Raw genomic sequence first — 27124 nt, forward strand, 5'->3', positions numbered from 1 at the left:
GCTACTTTATTACACGTGACAGATTAACATTCCCATTTTGTACATATACGCACCAGCAAACCCAACATAATTTAAAAATGTAAAGAATGTATACTTTTAACACTAATAAACATTTATTCTCCTTCCAAACTTCTAGTGATATAAAGAAAATTCTAGAGATGTGAAGGAGTGATGATGCATTCTCGAAGCCACAGTCAAACATGTATGCTAGATTCTGTAACTTTTAACTGCACTTTGTTTATATTGCAACAGTTTTATTACATGAACTTTCAAGCTACCTCTTCACTGAAAAGAAAAGCAAGATAAAGAGATGCAAGAAAAAAGAGTAAAATTAAAAAGCAATACCTATAGGAAGACAACAATTACATACATCAGATTGTAGAGTTTTTCAAAAGCTTTAATGAGAACAGGAGTAGGATGCTGTCATCCTCCAATTTAATCACTGAACACACCTCAAGTAATCTAGCGTTTTCACAGCAAATCAATGCTAATGTTGTACCATTAAAGAGTTCAATAAACCAGAGAGATCTGTCAGTCTTTTGTTTGGGAAGCCATGTGGCAGAACCTCTTCAAAAAGTTCCTTGGGCTATTAGGGAGGAAATTTTTATCTTTGAAGTTTTGCCAGACAACAAATGGTATTTTTCCTATCTTGCCTTCACAATGGTATTACAAATCTCTCTCATAAAATTGGCTGATACTAAGCATATTATCCCTTTGCATAGCAAGCTGTCCAGTCTTGGAAACTGGATGCTGCCATGCTGGCACATTATTCTCTACAAGTCTCAATACATGTCACTGAATCTGGCAAAGTCAAGCAATGAACTGCTGATTGCAATTTAGTAAGTAAAATATCACATGCTGTGTTTCCTATGTTTTGCAACCAGATACCTCTAAACTTGTCTTCAGTGTCTGAGGACGACTCACATACCATTTCTTTATAGTCCACTTATATATTTTGACTAAGCCATGCCATAGGAATTTTCATTAAAATACTATGCTAGGCACACTGACAAACTGAAAGAAATTATATTTCTGTATCACAAGAAACTAGACTACACCCCTAGAGCAGTTCCCTGAGTTGACTTAGTCACTCATCAGAATTTCTCCCCTTCTCCTCTACAGCAAGTCCATAGGAGGGCTGATCACAAACAAATAAGCAAATTAAATCCTTCTGAAATTCACTGCCTGCATTAATCTTGCAGGCATTAAATACTAAAAAAGAAGTTATGTTCAAAGGGTACTATATCTGTATCTGTGACTAGCATTTCCACAAAGAATACAAGCTTAAGGAAGAAAGCACTTAAAATCACCTTACATTTTTAAGTGAACACCAAACATATTTTAACTAAAACTATAAATCGTAACTTTAAGTCTGAAGAATCACATACCCTTTGAAATGTAAAAGAATTTCAAAAATCTACAGAGCAGGATCTCTGCACCTCTATGAGCAGCTTGCCCAGGAGCCACAAATGCAACTTTGACAGACAATGATTTTTCTGCAGGACCACAATTTGCCCTTTACTTAGTTTTCAATTCACTGCTGAAAACTCAACCACAGTGAAAAGTAATGTCAAGCTGACACAGTTACCAAGTATCTAAAGATTCTCTTTTTTACCTAGTAAAAATGCCCTTACTGTAATAGTTAACAGCTGCCTTAACTGTATTCCAGAAAATTTAGAAATTTATTTCCTCACGTTAAGGTACATATAATAACCCTTAGAAAACATGCTTTCAATACACCCATCAAAGAATAATAGCTGACAAAATAAGCTACCAAGTCCAACTGTTGTTACAATTACCGCAAGCATTAGCTGGCATCCTAACTCACAGAAAGAGCAATTCTGGGGATCAGTAGCTCTATTATCTAGATATTAAGACTCAAGCAAACTCTATGCAAATATTTCATTTAGGTAGGACCTCAGGTATCTGCTCACAAAAAATGGAAACATGCACAGATACACAAGTTCAAACGTACACAATCACTCATTTTCATTTGCCCAACATTTATCATCTTATTCCAGAAACCTTGTTGAAAGGAGTCAACTCATGAACAGGGTGTTAGGACCTGGTGTGCACCTCAGCAATTACGTGCCACACCATAAGCAGTTCAGGTAAAGAGGTCTGTTCACACACTATAAAAACTGATCATTCATTTAAAATAAATATGTAAATATGTTTATTTTGACAAGTAAAAATAAATCTTGAATGAAAAAGCATTTAGTACCTTTTTTTTTTTTTTTAATGTACTGCTGAAAGTATTGTCTCATCTATTTTGGTTTTCTATTCATACAAAATATCCCCACACAGCAATCATTCACATTTTGATCAGAGCAGGTGGACAGGTTGCATACTAATTTGAATTAGCAGTATTTTTAATTAAAAATTAAAGCTTTCCTTTGTTAAGACCCCTTAAGTAAGTCACACTTCCTTAGAGATCAATCCTGAAAAGCTGTTGAACAAAAAAAAGAGAACTACCAAAGATACAGTACCCAGATCAGCACTGGTATCAGTATAGGTGCAACTGGTCTGAACCACATACTACTACTACTACTCACCCAAGGAAAAAATGTTACATATCCCATTAGAATATGGGCACATATTTCTCATGGTGGTTTCTGTGGAAAGCAAATCCTTTGAGATTGATTTTTTTTTTTTCTCAGTCTATAAAGAGAATATACTTTATCTTCTGTTAGACAAATACAGTCTGGTGTTAACAGTGCTTTTTTTTTTTTTCTTGAATAAAGTTATAACACCTATTTGAAACTTTGGCTATAAATAGTACCAGAGGCAAATATATTATGAATCAAAATCAACACTTCCCTTCAGCTGCACGCAAACTTAAGGCCACTGGAAGTTTCCCCCATGAAGTTCTGCTGTATCACAGCAACAGCATATAAAGATGGAAGAACACAATGAGGTGGAGAAGGAGAAAGGCTTTGTGGGGGAACACTGAGCCATGAAAGGTCTAGAATCCTGTCTAATTTTATCAATATGCCCAACCAGAAAAAGCCACAAAGGACAGGCAGAACAGCCACAAAAACATCAGTTTGTCCCTTAGGACAAGCATTTTTAAGAGTCAACTGCAGAGATGCTTTGCAGTTTCCTTAAATAATTACTAACTTTTAATCATAATAAATTTACAGATGGCCAGCTGAGACTTAGGTTTTTCAATGACCTTAAGTCAACTTGGTTGATGCCCAAAAACAGATGACCCATTTCTTCTACCAGTCCCAGCCACACATTTTTGTCCCCACCTGGTTCAAGCACCCTGTTAACAATATCATTGAAAGCTACTTCTTGTTACTTGGTCAGTTTTCAGATGGATCCATTTTCTGATCCAGCTTTTCATGCGGCCACCTAAATGCTCATTCCAGCAGAAATGGGTGTTGAAAATGCATGGAAACAGGGAGGAATACCACCCATCTGCACCCATCACCTGCATTTAGGTCTGTGTAAAGCAAATACAAAAACTCCATTTAAAGCCAGGAGAGGGCCAAAGGTCTTACAACAGCTCTTTGAAAACCCTGCAACAAAACACATGCTTCTGCAATTCTTCTGCTGTCACAACCGTATCACATCAGTGCCTTGGGTCCCTCACTGTAAACACATATTGTGTGCACCTTACATTATCGCAGCTCACTGTCACTCTTCCACAAGATTGTGAGGAGTAGTAAAATAATGAACAGTAATGTACAATGAAATATCCATATTTTAAACTCTTTAAATATTAGCTCACTATCTTGATACAACAGGCAAGAAGACCTCAAGTTACAAATTAACAGTGTCCCATAGAAAGTTCTTAAAAGGTAAAGGACTTTTAGAAGTTAATTCAAAGTCTTTTATAAAGATAAGCAAAAGCACTAAAATAAGAAAACCATATACTTTTACAAACCTAGTCTAATTTAAAAGCAGTAATGCTGAGATAAGATACGTGAACTCTTAGAGAAAATAGTAGAAACCAATGAGACAACACCATCTGTTGGAGAGAAGAAATGCAAGAGTGACAAGACAGGAGTGGTTTTTCTTTTTTCCTCTCCTCAATTTCTAGCACAAAAGGCATACAGAAAACTGTCTTCTCAATGGCTGAAAAACTGGTCCGAATCTGACTGCCATGCTCCATATGACACCTTTTTTCTTACAGCCCTACAGAGCAATAATTCTCACTTCAATCTCCAGTTTTAATGCAGTATGTCAAGAATAAAAAACTAGGAAATTGTAGTTTGCTATAAGATACATCAGGAATAAAAGGTTATTACAAACAGATTAGTCCAGGGTGGAAATGACACAGGCAAAGCAGGAGGCATGGATAATCTGGGTAAGTGCCATGGAAAAATAAATATCATGATTGGACTTAAGGCAAATGGAAGCAGTTCAAATTGGCTTCCTCCAATTCACTGCAGAACATGTGATGTCCAAATGTCCATTTCCAACAAACTTCACCATAAAGAAACAAAGACCAATACTGTGAAGTGTTGAAAAACACATCTAGCACCAGCTTCTTCTATGCCACCACAATGTGAATTATTGCAGCTGCCTGATAAGCATGAAAGAAAAGAGTTTGGGCTTTTTTTGGCTTTTTCTTTTCCTTCCCTTTTGCAAGAGAGCTACCAGCATTTATTTGAAGCACACCAACCTGTCAGTAAGTGCTGGCCTTGCAAAGAAGAGCAAGTTTTATAACACACACATTTCAGTTCTACAGGTGGTCTAAAAGGCTCAAAAGCAGTAACTCCCCTCAGCCCATTTCCTCTGTCCACTACATGCTCCTACAACTTCTCTGGCCCAGTTCTAAGAGGTTTCCATCATGTTAACTTTTCACAACATCAGTTCCTTTACCCATGTGAGGCCACAAAAATGTAAGTGCTTGCTTAACAGAAAGGTCAGGAACTCCTGGCTATGGACAGCCTGTCTCTAGTACCAGCAGCCCACACTTAAATTGATCATAAAAATCTCAGCCTTGCAGGAATAACTGATCACATCATTGCATGAACACAAGGAAAAATTTCAGTAAGGGTGGCCTAGAAGGACCTCAAAAAGAGCCATGCTTAAGTTTTAGGATTAGCTTTATGGCAAAGTGTTATTAATCTACTTGTTATTAAAGCCAAATACCAGCAGCAGAAGGATCATACAAAAACTATGCGGCTTAAAGGATGTTCCACCAAACCCAATTCTTACATGACAATTTGAGATCATGACTTGATTAGCAAAGACAGAGGATATTTCACAAGCATGTTATCAGTTTTTAGCAAAAAAGCAAAATCACAACTACTACAGTAAAACAGTCCCTTCTCTGTGGTCTTGTTACAGATTAAAAAAAGGGAATTTAGAAATAATAAGGATAGATATCACATACAGAGGAATGACTGAACAAAACAGTTAGTGGTTTGAATTAAGTTTTGTCTGTGGTAGGACAAATATTTTATCACTACAGGACTGCATATATGCTGCACTCAATGGGGACATGGGAAATCAGCTGTTAAAACATCACTGCAGCTTCAGAGGAAGAGGTTAAGTCTTACTCTAGAACCATAATGAAGTCCCCTTTAATTAGCTCCACTATAAATTGCTACCTGCTCATCACACCAGAGCAATCAAAGGCAGATGCAAACACTGTTAGCCACATTAACCCTGGCTGCTGAACAATCTACTGCAATCAACATGCTTTTAGCCCTGCTAGATGGGTTAAATTATCTAGGTTTGAGTGATTTTTTTATCAGCAAATTCCTTGCTATTTCTAGTGGCTGTATCATCATGTTTTAGGGCAACTTAAGGATATCTGCGTTTTTCCCTCCTTTAAAACTACCTAAAAACACTCCTTCTTTGAAAAAAAACACAGAAAATACAGAAGTTTCACTTTTCATCACTAGCAAAAGCAGAAAAGGACTCTGACATTGAATATGTGAGGCATTCCATAAATCTTAGGTGAATAAAGCATTAAAACTACTGAGCTAGCAAGTGCTCTTGACCTTTGAGCCTCAAACCAAGTGTGACAACTACAGCTCCTGTTGAACTCAGATTTGCAGCAGAAACAAGTGAAATAGCATGGATGACACTTACGCAGTCAAATACACTATGACAGAAATACTTAGCCAGAAAAAACCTGCTTTTTCTTCCCCCTCCCACCTGAAATACCATTTTGCACCCCCCACTTCTTCTTTCCCAGCTGAAACTAGTACAATTCTTTGGAGTAGTCAGAGTGTGGTTAAGCAGAGGAAGCTATGCTTGTTTGCATGGAATCTGCTATTTCCTCTCTGCCAAAACACTTGTTTAAAGAAGTCATGTAATATTTCTATTAAGCTGTAAATGCAGTTGACAAGGAAATGGCCTACTGGCAGTGCATTACCTTTGTGGCAGTGCCAACCAGCCTACAGCAAAATAGTGCACATGGTAATTTCGCTGTGCATTCCCAGGCAACAAAACTGTGCCTTACATAAATACCACAGAACTCCAGCAACATCTAGAAAAAGCAATGAAAATTTGCCCAAGCTTTCATGCTTGCCTGTATCAATTCTGTGTCATAACTAAAACAAAGCATCTACATATGGCCAAAAGTCCTGTGAAGCTGTATCATATAACACCAGAAAAACTATTGCAACTTAAATCTGTGTATTTCTTGTTAACCACTGTAACAACTCACTAATAAAAATTAAGAAAAACTGGAGGTATCAAATATACAAAAGAGTACTAACTACATACAAGCCCTTAAAAACCATAACGTAATTTATTAACAAGAACACATGTATGTAATTCAGAATTGTGTTAAATTACTTTGGCCTTTGATAGCATTCACTTGATTGCAAGAGTTAAACAGGTCCACAAGCATTCAAACTCAGTGACCTTTGATTTATAAGCAGCTGTTGTCATGCACATAAAAATTCTCTCTGATAATGTAGTCCTCACCTTTCAACAGCTGGAGCAACTACATACAATGATGTTACTCTGATGTAATTAAAGCATTTCTGTTAGAAATATAACCAAAAATCCCAGCACAATCAAATGTATTCAATTTGTCATCAATCATTCTTCAAAATATTTTTAGAGGTTATTTCATCTTAAATTCCCATCAAAATCCAGCTTCAGAGATACTTATTTTGTTCTCAGCTTTTGCCTGAGTATTTTTAGTTTGAATTGTAATTTTAAAACAGTTAATTACATGGAAAAAAACCACGGTGCAAGAAAATTATTAAACTTTGCTTCCAAAATTATGTAATGTCTCAACACAAATCACTTGCTTGCTTGAACTCAGATGTGCATCACCTTACAGGAATCGTATATGAACAGTACCTTCTCTTTCTATATTGGTGGCTTCTTTATAGTAAGATCCTGATATAGGAGGCACCAGCAAAAGAAAACTGAGTAAAATAATATAGTATGAATGACATTTTTGCAGCAAATTGCAAAGCTTTTTTTGAAAAAAAAATGCTTTAAGTAATATAAAGTGCCTTATTAATTCAAAATGGGTTTTAAACAATTTAAGACTGGAGTGTTTATTGATGCTCAGTGCAATCAGCATAGCTATTTTATAGCTCATTACAAAATAATAGCACGACTAACAGTGTCAAGTTAGCCCTAGGTAAACACTGTTCCCCATGAACTTCTCCAGGTAACTCCTTTGTAACTGCTACTCCTCATAAAGCAACTAATTCTATTTACATTTTATTTTGCAAAAAGTAAACTAATTCAGTAAAAGACCTTAGGAGCCACTAATAAATAAAAGCTGTCAGGTGTTACTAATATTAGCACTGCTCCCATAGGACAGTTCTGAATTCTCCTTTAGGTCACCTTTATTTCAAAACTGCCTTTCAAAAGAGGACAGACTCTTGGTGATGGAAGTCTCCAAGTGCAGGTACAGTACGGAACAGATTCAATATATTACCCCAAAACCAATTAAGAGCTTATTGCTGTAGCTCCCTCTCAAGTGGAGATAAAGGCATTCTGAAACCTTGCAGAAACGTGTTAAAACACAGGCAAACTGGAGTCAATAGAAAGCAATACGGAAAGTAAAAATTGTTAGTATTAAAATCTCTATTCAAAACCATACAGCTTTATGATTCCAGTATTAAGGGGTTTTGAATGTCCTGTAGGCTTGAGGATATTTTCGGTTTTAATATAACAAACAAAAAACACCACCATTCACTTACCCTCATTGGGTGAATATCAGCATATGGAGGCTTTCCTTCAGCCATTTCTATTGAAGTGATACCAAGGGACCAGATGTCTGCCACACAGTTATAGCCAATCTCTTGTATGACTTCAGGAGCCATCCAAAACGGAGTCCCTATAACAGTATTACGTTTTGCCATTGTATCCTGTAATTATATTATTTATGCAATTAAACCAGAGATGCTTATTTTCAGATTATTTTTATACCAATTCTATATTTTAAATTATCCACCCAAAGATGAAATGGTAGTGACCTCCAATTAAGACCAAACAGATTCAGTCCATGAGCCTACACAGGCCAAACTGGTGACAATAATCATAAGCCTCAAACTAAAATTTAAAGTGGGATTATCAGGCACTTGATACACTGGGTTATAAAAACAAACAACTAAAAACTAAATAGCCCTGCACTACATTAAATACTCATTGTGATAAAGAACGTTAGTTCTGCCAGTACCACTAGTGACAGTGACACCTCTCAGACATAAAATTCAAGGCAGAAGACAAACGTGAAAGAACAAGGCTAGGAGCAGTAAAGCATTTTTAAATGATCTTTCCACAGTTACTTACTGTTAACTGGCCAGCCACACCAAAATCAGCTAATTTTGCATGTCCCTCAGTGTTGAGAAGGATGTTTCCAGCTTTTATATCTCTATGTATTTTTCTCATAAAGTGCAAGTATTCAAGTCCTTTAAGAGTAGATTTCAAAATAGTTGCAATTTCATCTTCTGTTAGCTGCAAAAAAACATAAAACCATTTTCAGGTATACACGTACAGTCCATATATTTGACCTATTTAAAACATGATCATTTCATAGTGATTATTATAAAGAGCACAATGTTTGACGTTTTTTTAGCAGACCAGAAAAACTTTAAAACTGAAGTTAAAAAAATGAATAAAAAATCAATTATTAAATGCCAACTATAATGAAAAAAAACATGGTATAGACTTGGTAGGCCAAAATGCTTCTCTTAACTCTAATATACTGCAGAGTCACATGCCATCACAAATTATACAGTAAGTTGCAAGTCAACTGGCAACAAGATGACAGACATTTCATTACCAAAGAAAACACAACACCGTAAAAAAACTGAGACATATTTTCTTTTATTTGCTTCATAAACAACACAGACTCTTAAGTAAGTAATCAGTTAGCAGCTGTTTATCCTCATTGCTTTCTATCAACACAATAGGAACACTCAAGCTCCTGAACAAGTGTTATCAGAGAAACAGCAAGAGTCTCTTTTTCACATGCCAGATCCCCTTGAGAACTCCTCAGATTTTCATCAGCACTTGTTCTCAAATAAAAGCAAAAGCACACACATATAATTCATTCCATGTGATGCAATTTCTCAAGGAAATACAAAGAAATTATCCATACAACTGAAATGCCAGTTAATTACAGTACACTGATGCTTTAATATAAGAACTAAACAAATGAACTTGACACATTCTTAGAAATGCAAGAAATGGCAAAACTGAAGATGAATACTCTAATTTGGCTGCAATGCTGGGTTGCATTTTCCCCCTTTCTCTACTTTTCCAATCCTACACAGAAATTAAATTAAGCAATGGCAATTCCTTCCAGTTTCAGTTCTGAAATTGGTAGACATCCACACCTCCCTCCAAAAAACAACCACCACCAAAAGCCCATAAGAAACAAAAAACCCACTCACGATCACTCTAAGCCAAAAGAGCAAATCAACAACAAGGAAAAAAAATTATTAGTCAGCAAGATTATCTGCACTTGAGTTACTCACAGCAAGTTTTATTTATTTAACAAACAGAACCACTTCCCCATTGCAGCTTCTATCCAATCTCATAAAACCTGGTGTGGAGCCCAAGAGCACAGTTACACATACATTTATTTAAACAGCAGTGCCAAGCTCCAGTCCTCCCTTCCCTGCAACCTACAGCAGTAATTCACACTCTGTGTCAGCCCTTCCACTGAACAACTGTAACAGACAAACCCTAGTTAAAAACAAACCTTTTTGCCAAATTATTTTTCCAACAAAACAGCTCCTGGATTCAACTCATGGCATAGTGAAGAAGGACAAAGCTAAGTAGCTGCTGCTCAGATTGGCATTGCTTTCTGCATGTGTTGATAAACCCAAAGAGTTCCAGAGATTTTATAAACCTTTTCCTATGCAAGCAGAGGATGAAACTGATGGTGGTATTAGCTCCCAGCCAAGCAGTTACCGCCTCTGCTGTGCATTATGCATTCCATGCCTACCATTTATCTCTGAGATCTTTCAGTGTTTTTATTCAGCAGCACACTGCTCAAAGCCTTTATTTGTGCTACTTTATGCTGACTGCTATGCTGCTTCAAAGGACTGTATGCCAGAAGAACTGCAAACCCTGTTCAAATAAGACAACTTTCCTGGCATTGTGCCATGGAGTCTACCTGATCTGGAGTCAAGCAAGATGGGACATTAAATCAACTGTAAGATAAACTGAAGTATGGTCGAAATGATATTTGGAGAAAGAGACAATCCTCATTAATGTGAGCTAAAAATTCTATGGTGAATCACTAAAACTGATTATCTGCAGACTCACACAGGCAATTTAAACTCTGGCTATTAACAAACACTGTATCATGAATGGTTTAAGACCTGCTGAGTTTAACACTTTCTGCCCAAGCTTTGCCAAATCCACTCAATATCCAAAACAATACAATGTCCTGAATCTCCTAAGACTTCCATGCAGTTAATCCTGAACATGCAACAGAAAATGATCCCGAGCACTGACAAATGTGTAGCAAGACGAGCATACGACTTACTGCCCACTTTCATCTAGAAACAAGTATTATGAAAAATGGTGCTTAGAGGACACAGCAGAGGTCTCTCTTCACTATGTTGTGTTTCCTAAGGAGGTAAATCCCTACCTTAGTTCTTGAAAACTTACCCACACGGAGACCTTTGGATCATCAGCTCTAGATGGAGAAGTGGTTTTGTAGCTGCATGGCAAAATCTGGCTCTCAAAAGGAGAGCTTAAGAGAATACTTGGAACCAAAAGCTAGCACAGAAACTATGGAGCAAGAATCCAGCAAACCAGAAGAGAGTTCTGGAGTATTGCAGCCTGATGCCCTATCTGGGGACCCTCAACAAAGCAAAGCTCTAGCACAGCTAAATGTTACAGAAGAACCAAGCATTTACACATCCAAATACACAGAGTGGTCAGAAAACCCAGAGAAGTGAGTATCACCTCTAAGTAGGCAGAGGGCATGAGTCATGCAGTTAAAGGGAAGCACAGAACAAAAGAAGGGAGAACAGATATACGCTGTTCCAAGACACATCAATCCCAACTCCAGACATCCTAGATTCATCCACTTGTGCTCCATATAATCATCATCTGTATAACATGATGCAGTCAACTAAAATTACTCCTGCTTATACTATTGCTAAACATGGCCAAGTATGTGCACAATAATACTCAGACAAAATGTTGGGCTTTAATACCTAATAATATTTAGAAGCATGCAATGAATTTCCAGCCTTACTCAAGAAGCCAAGAAAGTGCACTCACCTTCCCTAGACAAAATTACCTTTTCAGAAAATAATGCACTGCCATATTGAACTTTACTATGCAATGACTACAAAAAAAGGTATTTTAGAAAGTATTTCAAAATCATTAATTTCATTATTTTTGTGCAATTTAAACTTTTTGCAGAACACATAGCATCTATGCATAAAAGCGAAAGCACATAAATACGATGTTCTCCACATAAATACTTCTAAACCCAGAAACATTATGGAACTATGCAGTATAGCAGCTGAACCATACATACACCATTTCTTCCCTTACTGGATGCACTAAGCATTGTAAAAAAAGTTCCACTTATGTTGTTCCTGTAGACCAGAACCATCTTGTGCAGATGTTTTTGGACACGTTCATGGTATTTAAGTATTTGGTACACTGCCTGCCAAAAAGCAAATGGTATCCTGGCTGCATTAGACAAAGTTGCCAGGAGGTGCAAGGAGGTGAATGATCCTTCCCTTCTGCTCCACATTGCAGAGGCCACACCTGGAGTGCTGGGTCCACCTCTGGGCTCCTCAGTACAAGAGACATGGACACACCAGAGAGAGTTCAACAAAGGACCACAAAGATGATCAAGGGACTGGAACATCTCTCCCATGAGGACAGGCCGAGAGAGCTGGGACTGTTCAGCCTGGAGAAGATAAAGCTCATGGGGAATTTTTTTAACGTATGCAAATAACTGAAGGGAAGGTGCAAAGAAGATGAAGTCAGGCTCTTTTCAGCGGTGCCCAGTGACAGAAGCACAGGCAATGGGCACACTCTGAAACACAGGAGGTTCCCTCTGAACAGCAGGAAACTTTTTACTGTGAGCATGACTAAGCACTGGAACAGGTTACCCAGGGAGATTGTGGAGTCTCCCTCCTTGGAGACCATGCAGATGTGGCTCTGTGCAGCCAACCCTAGATGTCCCTTCTTTAGCAGGCTGGTTGGGCCAGATGACCTCCAGAGGTCCTTTCCAACATCAACCATTCAATGATTCTGTATTAGTATAATTTACAACTCCATACAACAAAATTAGGTGCATTTTACACCAATTTGAATAAATCATGGGGTGGTTTGTTTTAGCTGATTTTAAAGTTTGAATACCACCCCAAAATAAAAAAAATCCAAAATACATCTTAATATTATATAGATATAGATATATATATGTGTGTATATATATATATAAAATATATATATATATATAAATACAACTTACTAAGGAATAACTAAGTCATGTCTTAAACTGCAAGTATGTCTGAACTGTCTGAACAAAAAGCAGGTATGTGTTCCTGAGGAGTTAAAATCACTAGCTTTAGTTCTTGAAAAATTAGTGGCTGAGGTCCGTGCTGACTGAAAGCCAGGCAGGGTTATTCCAATTTACAAAAAGGGCATGAAGGAAGACCCAGGAATCAAGATATCTGTTAGTCTAATCTCAGTTTCTGCAAAACTAATGGAGAGCATCACACTAGGTACTACTGAAAGGCTTTGAAAGAACAATGAAATCACCACGCACTGTCAACATGGGTTCATAGAGGGAAAGTCCTGTTTAATTTGATACCCTTCTATGATAATGCAGTGAATGAAAAGTAAGTGGTGGATACTAGATTTTACTTAAGTAAGGCTTATGATACTGTTACAGCATTCTTCTGCCAGATGACCATATACACAGTGATCTGGAGGCTGAAGGGAAGGGCTCAAAGGGTTGTAGTGGATGGGGCTACATGTGGCTGGTGACCTGTCACCAGTGATATACCCACAATTCTAGGGCCAGTTCTGTTTACTATTTTTATCAATGATCTGGATGCAGGAATTGAATGCACCATTAGCAAAGTTCTCCGAGGATACCAAAGTGGGAGATGCTGTTTGAACAAAAAGCCTTGCAGAGGGATTTGGAGAGAATGGAGCACTGGGCAATGATTAACAGGATGAAACTGAACAAGCCTGAATGACAGATTCTATGCCTGGAATGGAGAGATACAGGGACAAGCATAAACCGGGAGAGAAGTGGCTCATGAGCAGCCCTGCAGGAAGGGATCTGGGTGTGCTGGTCGGCAGCAGGCTCAGTAGGAGTCAGCAGTGTGCCCTGACAGCCCAGAGGACAAACCCCTTCCTGGGCTGCATCAAACTCAGCATCACCAGCCAGTCACAGAGGTGACTGTCCCTCTGTACAGCCTTGGTGCGGCCTCACCTTGAGCTCTGGGTGCTGCTCTGGGCCCCTCAGCTGAAGAATGAGGGTAAAGGATGTGAATGTGTCCAGAGGAGGACAGCAAAAGTGGTGAAAGGGCTGGAGGCAGTGTCCTGTTTGAAGGGACTGGGGACTTTGGGCTTGCTTTATTTGGAGAAAAGGAGGCTGAGGGGTGACCTCACAGATCTCTACAGCTTCCTGAGGGGTGGACAAGGAGAGGGAGATGCTGAGCTCCTCCCTCTGATATTCAGGGATAGGACATGTGAGAATGGTTCAAAGCTGCACCAGGGGAGGTGTAAACTGGACATTAGGAAGCATTTCTTTATTGAGGGTGGTCAAACACTGGAACAGGCTTCCTACAGGTGGTGGACACCCCAAGCCTGTCACTGTGTAAAAGGCATTTGGACAAAGCCCTTAACATGCTTTTGGTTAGCCCTGAACTGATCAGGCAGTAGGACCAGATAGCCACTGTAGGATGCTTCTAACTGAAATATTGTTTTCTGTTCTATTCTGGTTTTCTCCCTGTGATGAGCATAGCAGTTAACCCCAGCTGGATTTTACAATGTATTCCATCATTCTAAACTTGTATAAAAAGGACATACAGATATATTCCTGAATACAGATTACCTAAATGCATCAACACCTTATGTCTTCATATTTACCAGTTACGAAAAAAACTATTTTGTTGGGAAATACTGAATTTTTTTTTAAACATGACAAAAAATAACATATAGTTCTTCTTTACATCATAGAGGCTAGCTGACATGTAAACTAATGCAAACCTGATGGAATTTGGGGAACAAAAATGCAGGCAGACACACTTTTTAGCCTACCAACTGTTGGAAGCAACAAGGGACCAAAGTGCATAAAAACAGATCCAAAGCTCCTACAACTATTCATTTCTTCACAAAACCACAAATAAACTCTTAAAATCCACATCAAAATGCTTCCTAATTATGTATCCTCCCTTCTTTACTCTAAATCATAATCTGTCTTCATAAGCATGGTGAAAAGTCACTATATAGGTAGTATAGTGTGAAGTGACTTTCAACATGCAAACAGCTAAGTACAGAACCAGACCACTACATGCTTTGTCACAGCACACAACTTGCCATCTACTCAATGGCCAGTACTCTCTGGTTCTAGAAGTAGCTGGATATTGACATACAAGCAATGCCATTGAAAATCACAACACAGAACCATTAAAAGAAACAAAACTGATTTGTATTAATGTAAAATTATGTTCCAGTCAGTGTTGCCATCCTGATCTAGATGTATGGTTCTTATACTATACTATTGCTGATCAATCTGTATGGGCAGTATCTTTCCTGTAAAAGAGTTGGTCTACTTTATTCTGAGCTTTTAAATGCACGCCATCCTTCTTTCATCAGCACAGCTCTATACCTTGCACCTTAGTATAATTTCACAGTCATAATCTTTCTGCTTTGTTTCTGATTTCCATTGGTGTCAAGATTCTCACTTAAACCTTGTGAAACACTAATCAATTTGGTATCTTTGGCTAGTTCTAATCCTGTATGCTGTCCCTTTGATGGGTTGGTGCTACCCTCTAAATATGATTCAGCCATAGAGCAGTTTCTAATCCTTCACCATCAAAACCACATGCAGATTATATATCAAAAAGAATGTGAATGATAAAAGTGAACAACCCTACAGCCTACATAAAATACATTAGACACAAAGCCAATCTTTAAAATCAAAATCTGGAGCAAAGCAGCAAATTCCAGTGTTCCACATCTATTAGGAGACCAGCTAATTCACATATTTATATCTAACTGACTATGAATGCCACACACAAGGGGGACTGAGAGGTACATTTATCAAGTTCATCACACACTACCTAACCCATGCAGCTGTTGGGACAACTCATCTACAGGTTCTCTGTGCAGTCATTCTCCTTCCTGAGGCCCCTCTAAAGGGGTCTGGGTCAGCTGAATTGTTTTAACTGCCTAAGTCCATTCCCAGCTGCTCTTTTTACACTAATACATGCACATTAAGTCTGATGCTTTCAGGAAGTATCAGATTACTGCATCTAAACACTCTGATTAGGTTGAGCACATCGGGTAGGTCCACTCTCATGACAAATAAAGGAGCCATTCTTCCACCAGAAGCTATGAAGCTCAAACATTACATCCTATCAGAATCACACACCTCTCCTATTCTTCATTTACATGAAGACAAGGCTGGACTAACAAAAAACCCGAGGTGCAGGACAGATGGGCAAATAAGGAGGGGAGAAGAATGACAGTTACCACAATACCCTTGCCATTTGTAATATTTGACATCTAACTTGGGAATTATGGCAGAAATCTTCAGAGAAAAAGATTTGTTACAGATACAGTTCTAGCCTGAAGTCAATCTTAGATTCTAGTTCCCACTACCTGTTACAAACTACACAGTCCTGAAATTGCTTTCCTTGAGCCTCCCTTTCAGGGCAACTACACTTCAGACTTCTTTTTTAAAGCAGATCTGTAGGCTATGTGTGAAGACAGTGCTCTTCAAACAAAATCACAGCCTCTGTCTTGGAGTAAAGTACCAAATCATGACATTACTTATGAAAAGAAGGTTTGGTCTGAGACTTTCAGATAATCTCTACTTAATCCTATAACTAAGGAGACACCTCAACATTACAGTAATGGACAGAGTAAGAACTCACTACCATAAGAGGATTACCAGTGTTACTAGAGTATAACAACTTAGGCATAAGATCATAAGGGAGGCGGCAAGAGTTGTTCTTACTGAGCCCAAGTCACACTGCACATAAAATAATACAGAAAATATGTTGCAATAAACATAACAACAAATATTCACTGTATAGGTGATGATCAGTGTTGGTATTTTTAAGATTTGTTTTTCACTACATAATCCCAGTAACATAACTTGCATAATATTTCTTGAATATAATATGCAAGAGACCATATCTTCTCTTTTCCTTAAATTAGCATTTTTGTACTGGATAATTAAAGATAGTGCTAACACATCTCTTCTTCTATCTGTAGTTTGAAAATTACTATAGCCTAGCAGCAACACAAAATTATCTAAAACATATCTAGTGGCTCATATGAAAAATGATTTTGGGAAATCTCAGGTGTCTCCCATGCTTAACATTAGCTAACATTAATACATAGGCACAGGGAGATCAAAAACTGATCAGAACATGGAAGTCAGACTCCTCAGCCCTTCATTACCATGTTCCAGCTTCCTGTAAGATATCTATGAAGTACTGAACCAAATGTTGAGCACAATCTTAGAAGCAATGCAGAAAAGTACAGAACCTCTTTAGCACTGTAGTAAGTGCAGATTTTAACTATGATTCAGCAGCACATACATTGGCATGTCTAGACACAGCGGTGATCAGCACCAATGTAGTTAGTTTGGTTTTTCAAAGTCCTCTTCTGACAAGAATAAGGTCAAGAACTGTGAATAAGGTCAAGAACTTCCCTGGAAGCCCTTACCACAGGTCTGCTAAAACAATACAACTGTATGCCTTTCTGACAGGAAGCACATATCCAACTTGTCACTGTTTAAAACCAACCTCACCATTGCATAGAACACATCTGCAAATAGATCACTTGGCTCACAAACTACACGCCTGTTCATACCATCCCCACTGGTTCTGACAGCATCACCAAGAGAGACCTTGGACAATCTTATAAGTGAACAAAGAGCTGGTTGAGCAAAAAGGGCAACCTCCTCTAAGTATGCAAACAGTCCTTCCTGACGTGCAAGGTAAGTAACCACAGCAGGAACCCATCTTGAATGAACTAAGAACTCTTAACCGAGCTAAAGTGCAAAAAACATGGCATACAAAGAGCAGGAACAGATTACTAATGATAAATAAAGGAGCACTGCGTGGATAATAAAGGAGTTGAATTACAAAGGCCAAAAATAGGGCAGACTTGAATCTGGACAGCGAAACAGAGAACAGCAAGAAGATTGTATTGGTCTATATGCAGAGAAAAAGGGGAAAGGAAACATAAGAAAGATTTTGTGTTGAGTGTTCAATATATTGACAAACTATGCAGAGATCTCCCAACCATGTTCCTTGCATCAGCCTTTAGTAGGGTTTCTCTGGATCTCAGTTGTCTCTGCCTAGTAGCAAAATGGGACAAGTTAGGAATTACTCCAGTAAATTGGACAAATACAAGTCCATGGGAGCAGATAAAACACATCCAAAGGTGCCAAGGAGCTGGCTAATGTCAAGTCAAGAAGACTACTCATCAACTTTAAAAGGTTACAGCAATCAGGGTGTCATCTTCAAAATGGGCAAGAAGGACCTGAGGAACCACATACTGATCAGCTCATCTTCAGGCCCCAGGATATTATGGGGTGAATCCACAGAGAACCTAATTTTTAGACACACAAAAGATAAAAAGGTGACTGGAAACAGGCAGCATAAGCTGACCAGAAGGAAATCATGCCAATTTAACCTGGTCACCTTCCTATAAGGATGAAGAAAAAGACAAGGATGTCATTTTGTTTGACTTTACAAAGGCTGTTGGCAGTGTTCAATAGATGTTTTTAGCTAAATATGGGGAATCATGGAGAAGATGTAGAAGAACAACCAGCTGGACTGCCAGGCTCAGCAGTGGTTCATTATGTAACCAAGAGCCAGATAGAAGCAATGTTCTCAGAAACTGATCATAGGGTGAATACTCCCAACATCTTGATCAACAACCTGAACAATGAGCAAGAACACACCCCATCATGGTTTGTGGATGACATGAAACAGGGTGGAAACAGTCACTACACTAAAAGACAGGGCAGAGCTGCCATGTAGAGGGATCTCAACAAGCTGGAAGAATTAGCCTGACAACAAATCTAGTAGCTCAACAAAGTCAACAGAGTCCCACACCAGGAGAGGAGAACCCCATGTCATGACCAGTATGGACTGACAATCAATGTGGCAGTGAGCACTCCTGCAAGAAAGGTTCTGGGTGGCTCCAGAAGACAAGCTGAACATCAGTCAGCAACATCAGCAATGCACCCTAACCATACACTGGCCTTCATTAGGAAAGCACAGTCAGGGCAAGTAAATATTCCCCCTTATTTAGCACTTGTGAAGCCAAATCTGGAACACTGTGCCCAGTTCCAGGCTGCTACAAAAGATAGGCTGACAAATTGGGAGAGTCCAGCTAGAACTGGGCTAGAGGGGCTAGAACAAACCAAAACAATCCTCACTGAACATACAAGAATAACTAAGTTCACAGAGCTGGAGAAAGTGACTGTTGAGTCTCCCACTTTTCAGATTGTTAACACTGATCTGAACAAGGTCCTAAACACTAACTGGACTTCCTTCTTTGGAAGAGTAGATTCACCTAGCTGACTTCCAGAGGTCCCTTTCAAATTAAAATTATCACTTATTCCAAATCAGTGGCACACTGTTCACCTCCTTATCACCTCTAAAATAAACATCCAAATTCAAAAGAGTAGCCTTTCACCTGCAGTTTTTCTACATTTCCTCCACTTCCTCACCACAATAATATATAGCAATAAACCTATCTAAAATTTAAAAAGATTCTTTTATTGTAAAATAAAATATATGTGGAAGACCGTAATGAAACTCGGCTTAATTCCTTGAATGGAGACAAATTTTATTGCCCAGATGATAACTTTATATGCAGAGAGGTTGACTCAAACTGGAAATACATTAAAAATTCAGCTGATATTTCTGGCTCTCCAAGGAAAACAATGATGGGGTTCTTTTGAGGGGAAAGAGCAGTATGAGAAGGCAATAAGGCTAAACTTCCACCCTTTATTACAACGGGAATAAGATTTTCTGTGTTTTGCGATACAAGCTGTATACAGGGTACCAATAGATGACTGACCTGATTAAACATTCATTTAAACAGCTACCTTTTATTGCAAGATTTTATTGTAAATTTCTTTATATTCTGTGTTTACATGGTCATTTTATTGTTTGAGCAACTTAAAACTGCCCACAAAATGAACTCCAATGTTTTATGCACCTGCATTGGGTAATCTAAGTAAGGAAACTATAGAAATTATCCAGGAAGCTAATTCTCCCTAGAGCTGACTTGAAGATGTTCATGTCACTCGTTAACAACAGTATTTCTTTTAATGAAAAGAGGAAGGTCAGATAAAGTTTGGGAAGAGATAATTCTGTCTTCAGAGCAGTTGTTATAGTATTTTATAAATAAACACCGGACTTCGGAGGATGTATAATTTAATAGCATATTATTCCTCACTGAGTGAGCATGAGGACAGTAAGTGTATCCCAAAGCACATTCACCAGAGGATGCTGCATAGCCAATCTTCATTTTGAAACTTCCCCACTGTATTTGCATGTAATATATACATAGTTATTTTGGAAATGGGTGAATACCAGTGTAGCTCAAGCTTCCTTTGCTTTAATAAAAATTAGCCAACACATAACACACGTCTTATTTCTGGCACATAAAGATTTTTCAACTCAGGGAAAAACAGTAATTTTCAAGAGCAAATTTCCAAGCAGACGAATAGTTTAATGCAAGGCTGAAAGAAAGGTCTATCATCCTGAGAGTCAGACAGTACAACCCATTTTTTAAGGAACTTAAAATGCTACCCTAAAGAACTAAGGAAAAATAATTCCCAGTATTTATGTAACAGCCAATCACTCAGAACCACGGTAAGGATTCTATTAGACAAGCACTGAGTAATCTCTGTGCTACATTGCAGAAGCTAGTATAAGCTACCCTGCTTTGTAAGGCTAAACACAGAATAAGGCAACCAGGACGTTTGTGATCAAGTTCTTTCCTCCTTTTCCTCAGCCTGGCTGCAGAGAAAAGTAATTTAAAAATGTTGGCCTAAAGATCAGTCTCTGAATAATAACACAGCTGATTAGCCCATTGAGTCAATTCACCACCTGGAAGGCCCACTGACAGAACATGGTCAGCAGCACATCCAGGATGGACTTGTCCATGGTCACCAAGATCAGATAAGCAAGTGAGCCGGCATAGGAGGAATTTCAATCTTTGTGTATGGACAGCCTGGCTATTAATTACTCCATGTGGGCTCAACTGAGGAAGTTATACTGCAATAGACACTACTTAAACAAAAAATATAAGAGGTACTTGGCCCTAGATAGCTGCTTTACAGCTGATAATCACACGTACTTTAGTGCAGCAAAGACCTACAAATCGAGACTATTTTAACTGTGAAATTACTGAGAAACATGACTGTTTAAAACTGCAAAACATCTTTACGAGCAAAATGCCTTTAGCCTGGATAACAAAAGATTTACCCTGGATCCCCATGGTAACATACAGAGAAAGCGAATCCAGTAAGACATTTAAACACAACATCCAGAGACTTGGATACACTATTCACTTGAATTAGTGGAGCTTAAAGACATGAAAATAGTACTTAGCTAAGAAACTGTGGCAGAAGCTAATCATTAAGAGTACATGAAGCACTATATATGTAACTGATAAACTGGCATGTAAAGGAAGTAATTTTAGATACAAAATGCAGAATCTCTGGACCCAACGGCACACTACCTGTGCAGCTCTCCAACCCTACACTTGTCACTTACAATACTGACCCAAATAAGACAGGTTTGTCTGATAAACCTACAACATAGCCACTACCTGGTATATTTCAGCCAACTGAATTTGGTCCCCAAAGAGGATTAGAATGACTCAGTTAATCATGATCAGTGGATGAGCAGGTGCATTCTTAATTACCATTAGAGAGACACGGCTGGTTATGTGTAAATATTCTCCCTTATGTTAAGAGAAGCCAGTAAGGCTTAGAGTGTTGCCTCACACTGTAATTACCTCATTCTATTGACACTGAAAGTCAGTCTCATATCTTCTCTTCCTTCCCTTTCCACACTGCTCATTCCTAATGCCTCTCTTGCATCAGATCAAGCCACTGTGCTGCCATAATAAGTCCAGAGTTAGCTCAGGAGGGGGTGGGGAAGACAGACTAGAGAGGAAGTTCCCCCATCATATCATCAAGCTTATCAAAGATCACCCTGCAGCCACAGACAATCACTGCATCTGAGGCACAGAAAAGGCAGGAGGAACAAATCAGTCAGGTTGGAGGACAACAGCAGAACTGCCCTTCCTGGCAGAAACCCACAGTTTGACTGTACAAGATACATGTACCTCCCAAACCAGTTTCTGAGAAAAGTAGACAAAACTAGATCTAAGCTCTGTTGCCCAGGAGTGATGAATACCACACCCCAGATGAGCTAACAAGCATTGTGAATTTGCTGAAGTGCTGCTGATCTGCCTGGCACACTAGAAGACTCCAGGTAGAATTCCAGGGGTCCATTTAACTTCAAATTAGTGTCTTAGGCCTCTTGGACAAAAACCTGCTCTTGTCAAGCTGAAAACTTCTCTATATGAATAGGCTCCAAACAGTCACTAAAAACTACCCTAACTCTGAATTCTGTTTCCCTTGGTTTTGGTCCATTAGAGCAAAGCCCAGTGTTGTTCACTTTCTAGACAAACACAACTTTTGAAAAAGTAGGAGAACCACAAAAACAGAAAAAGATGATCAACAAATTCGTAGAGACAAGCAACAAGGGCAAATACATATTCATGTTTCCTCCCCAAATAGGAGGAGAAGTCCACCTTTTCCTATGACTTAATTTAATAATGATCATAGAATCATTTCGGTTGGAAGAGACCTTTAAGATCAAATCCAAATGATAATCCTAATAGCCACTGAATTAAAGGGTTCTTACTTCAACTTTCTCAATTTCTTTTCCTTAAATATGAAGAAGCAGGAAATAAACTTTTCCTTGGCCCAGCCACAATCTTCATTTGACGATTTAGGAAAGTTACAGAACACATAACTCTATGTGTCTGACTCTATTCAGTAACTATTCTGACAAAATAAGGAACAACTCTCTCCTTGTTTGCAAGTGAAGATACTTATTTTCTTCTCATAAAACCATTTCCTATTTCCATTTAATGAATAAATAAATAAATAAAATGTAAGGCCATCAACAGAATGCTCGAGTACTTCAAGCAGCTTCATTCCAGTAATAAGAGTCACAAGCTTCCCATCACACACAGTCTGGGTGATCAGGCCACTGATGCACAAAGAGCAAGAGAATTCAAACAAGTCCAAAGACTCTGCCTAAATCTTCCAAAACTTGCAAGACAGAGGCATAGCAAAGGAGAAATGGAGAAGTTTACTTTGCTTATTTTTTTGTTACAGGCACTACAACACTCCCTATTCTACACCAGAATGAAATTCTGTCTAGCCTGGTAGCCTGCCTGAATGTAAGTACATGCCAAGTAAACTGTGATAGTTGTCTGCTTCACCTCCCCAGAGATCTGAAGCACATGGACTTCCTGCTCTAGTCATTACACATTTGAGTGCAGTCACAGTCATTTTTTCCTGGTCTTATTTAGCTGCCTTTTGAAAATCAACTCTCAGCATCTACAAGAACTTTTATAACTATACAGTGACCCTCATCATCATGTGCAAAGAAAAAACTTTTGCTTTGCATCGCCTACCACAAGTGATCTCTTGTTTTGTAATAAACAGTGAGATACCCATATATCTTACTCTTCTTTACTCATGGTTTTCAAAACCTTTCACCATGTCTCTCTCTCCAGGTACCTCTTCTCATCACAGAAATACCCAAATGCACTTGGTATCTGCTTCTAGAGAAGTAGTGTTTACTTCTGATCACCCTTGTTACCTTCTTTAACTTTCACAGTTCTGCGGTGTCCCTGGTACCACTGTAATCTCTGACAACCACTTTACTTATTCAACTATTTTGAAAAGTTAAGCTGAAGTGCTCATGAACCTGAATATAAAGACTTTTCCTTCCCCACCAAACCAAATGTATTTCTTCACATTTACTTGTACTGATTCCCTCAGTACCACAAAGCCTTTCAAGTCTTTCCCAATTTCAACCACTAGGAACATAACCTCTCTCACCAGTATTTCTACCCTCTTTCTGAAACAGGATAGCATAGACCCATGTAGTACACCAAAAATAACCACCTACACCCTCTTTTTTGTATTTAAAACAATTACCCACCTGTGACAGAACTTCCCATTTACTCCAAATTACAGCTGTACTAGCTTGAAGAGCCTCTGGTGTGGAAGTCTGTCCATAAACATTTCAGCACATCCAACCAACTTTACACCAGCCAGCATTAATTGCATCCTTACCAACTCCTTTACAGAACGCTACTAGCCATGCACGCCATGACTTGCCTTTACAAAAGCTTTATCACCAGTATCTATGTATTGAGTGATTATTCTGTTTCATAGAATTCATGCTATTTAATCATATAGACTTTAACCACAAACAGCAGTAGAACAGGTAGTTTGTCTGATCATAAGTATGCATTTGCTCCAAGACTCCAATATCTCTTCCCCTCAAATCTTTAATATATCTGCTATGTCAATATCCTACAACAGATGTAAGAAAAACTAGATAACCAGATTTTATGTAAGTACACACACATTCACATGTACACCTTTTTTAAAATAAAAATCAAGCATTTTCTGTCAATGCGCAAACAAGTTTGCTCCTTTTTTTTCTAAATTCTGTTTTAAATGGGCTATGGTTTGTTTTGGTTTTTTAAATTCTGGACTTGTGCCATTTCTTATTGGAGCTACTGATCCTTGGATAATACACAACTGCAAGAACATCAATTTTGGAGATTGCAGAACTCCAGCAATCTCACATTGGTTTTGGCTTCTCCCTAGCCACCAGCTCAACACTGCAGGAGCCCTGATACAAGCCACCTTTGCCAAAGGGGCTACCTTTAGTCTTGACATCGCCTCCACTTCCTAATAAACCTGATTCCATTTTCCTTTATGTCTTGTTTTCTAGGCCTTTTCTCTCCTTTACTTTCCCCCTCTGCTCCCAAGTAAGGTGCAAGGAACATTTCAGGGAGTGTTTACAAAATGTGAAGCCCAGCAAGCAGTGTCACCTCAGAGTATTTGTTGGTAAAAAGAATACCTCATGTTACAGCCCATTACTGAAAACAATGGACTCAAAGGAATTCCAGGTTGTTTGACACCTACAAAAAAAACTCTTCAGAGAAGCTGTTTCTTAATTAGCACTAACAAAACCTGCTTCCTACAGGCTTCCACTATATTGCTGTTTTAAGTCCATTAAGACACTTCCATACAACAATCATTTTGGTTCCCTTGCACATTCCTTAATTCACATCTCTTCCTCTTCTCATTCCTTGAGTAATGCCAGTTACTTCTCATGCTCCCCAATTACTGAGTGAGAGCGAGACAGTTTTTTGCCTAATTCCAAACTATGCAGCTACTAAGTGGCTGCTGACAGACTGTAAGGTGGAAGGGGGTAGGGGAAAGAAGCCACAGTTTTGCCTTCTACAGAGCAGCAATTTCCAAGAAATTCCCAAGACCTTCATATTTCAAAATGCATTTGCTTCTGCTGGTGATCATTCCACAGAGGAATGCACAAAGACAGTCAGCAACTGCATGAGCTTGTTTGCTGGGAACCAAGGCACAGATAGGCCCCTTGGCATCAGCCAAGATCTTGTCTTGTAACTCCAACTTTTATTCAGGCTTCTAATCTTAATTCACAAGTTGATTTTAAGAGTGCTACTTCTTAAAATTACTTTAAAAAAAAAAACTCACCGTTTTATTACGCAGTCTAATTATGTCTGAAACAGAGCCAGCTCCACAATATTCCATAACAATCCATAGATCTGTGTTCTTAAAGTAGCTGCCATAGTACTTGACAACATAAGGACTAGATGGAAAAAAAAAAGTTAGGTAAATAGATGAATTCTTAGTAGAAGAAAAAAAAAAATCACCAGCACACCTGTTGTTAAAAACTGCAGTTTGACACAGCCAAAGAGCAAGTGCAACCAAATACATTTTAAATCTGTAATTAGCTTAACCAATGCCTTGCTAGAATAAATTCTGGTTACTTGATAAAATTATAAAGGCACTACTATGTATGTAAGTTTTCAGCAATCTTCAAATAAAGACAGTTTTCCCAAACATTAGTCATCTGATAGAAAGCTTTGTTTTTCCCTCCTCTAAGGCCTCTCTTGAATGTTTCTCTTCTTAATAAGACTGCCTTGTTTTCTTCTCTCCTGAGCAAAATAAGATGGAAACTCACCCATGTTTCCCAGTTTTGCAAGCATCAATTTATTTCAAGCATAGAGCTAGACTTTCATATTAAAGAGAACTTAATGTTGGTTGGAAGCCTTCTGGATTTGCAAATGCATTTTCATACTGAAGTGTCCCATGTGAAGTGATAGTATTGTCACAAACAGAACATACTGCCTTGCTACTCATCAGTTTGTCACTTGACATAACGCTTCCTTGGAGTCACTTGCAAAAGAAAGGCAGAAACAGATGTAGTAAACATAAAAAGGATCATCCTTCAGAAGTTATTAGATGGTGTATTTATGGAAATAAAAGACTGAAAGTTTGAGGTGGGGTGTTTTGCAGGAACTTAAACAAAGAAGGCTACAGTTTGATTGTCATCTATCTCCCACAAAGTGAGGAAGTGCAATACTGAGATTTCAGACAGTGGTTTCTCATCAGAACACCTACATTGCAGGGTAGAATAAACACCATTTTGTTTTGGAGCAAAGAACTGTATTTTAGGATCAGCATTTCTGGCAGTAACATTCTTTATATAGGCAACTGATAGAAGAAGAGGAGAGGAGTTATGGTTGCCTCCTGCAACATGATACTATCTTTACAAAAAGACAGGTCAACACTATCAAAAACCTATTTCATTTAAAAGCAACTGTTAGCACTAAATGAATTTGCCTTTTCAGAAGGAAAAGTGGGTCAGTCTCCTCCTAACTAGTCTAAATGTCTATCATTTACTAGCACAACATATTGATCTTGCTCCTTATAAACTCGTGAAGTGAGGAAGGCTGTATTACTTTTAAACAAAACCCACTGATTTTTGTGACCATCTCTTACCACACTTATACTATGCTAGTATTCCCAGCAACAACTGGGTGTTATTATCAATCAGGATAAGGTGATTTTTCAAAACATCAAGTGCTGTACAATCTCAAAACACTGTTCATATTTGCCTAAAGACTAATGCTAATAAATCTGATTTTGAAGTTGCAGCCCAAAATTCAACAGACAGAAAATGCGAAGTAATTTCTGCATCCTTGTATCAAGGCTTCCATTTCTACAAGACCTGCAATCATAAGATACAGCATTTGTGAACAAGTCTAAGGTAACAGTCCACCAGCACTATTACATGATTGTTCACTTTTTAAAAGGTATGCTCCTGCATGAAAAAGG

The 27124-nt window shown here is 38.4% G+C and overlaps 1 protein-coding gene across 4 annotated transcripts in view; it reads right to left on the minus strand.

The window, feature by feature from the left end:
* Positions 1–27124, minus strand: part of STK3 (serine/threonine kinase 3) — a 134507-nt gene that overhangs the window by 92534 nt on the left and 14849 nt on the right. For all 4 annotated transcript variants that reach the window (XM_069005212.1, XM_069005213.1, XM_069005214.1 and 1 more), the window contains 3 exons: positions 25478–25592; positions 8731–8895; positions 8139–8306 (listed from right to left, as the gene is read on the minus strand). In XM_069005212.1, the coding sequence (XP_068861313.1) occupies positions 8139–8306; positions 8731–8895; positions 25478–25592 (448 nt within the window). The remainder of the gene's footprint in view (positions 1–8138; positions 8307–8730; positions 8896–25477; positions 25593–27124) is intronic.

This window comes from Aphelocoma coerulescens, chromosome 2 (genome assembly GCF_041296385.1).
Source record: "Aphelocoma coerulescens isolate FSJ_1873_10779 chromosome 2, UR_Acoe_1.0, whole genome shotgun sequence".
NCBI classification, from domain to species: Eukaryota; Metazoa; Chordata; class Aves; order Passeriformes; family Corvidae; genus Aphelocoma; species Aphelocoma coerulescens.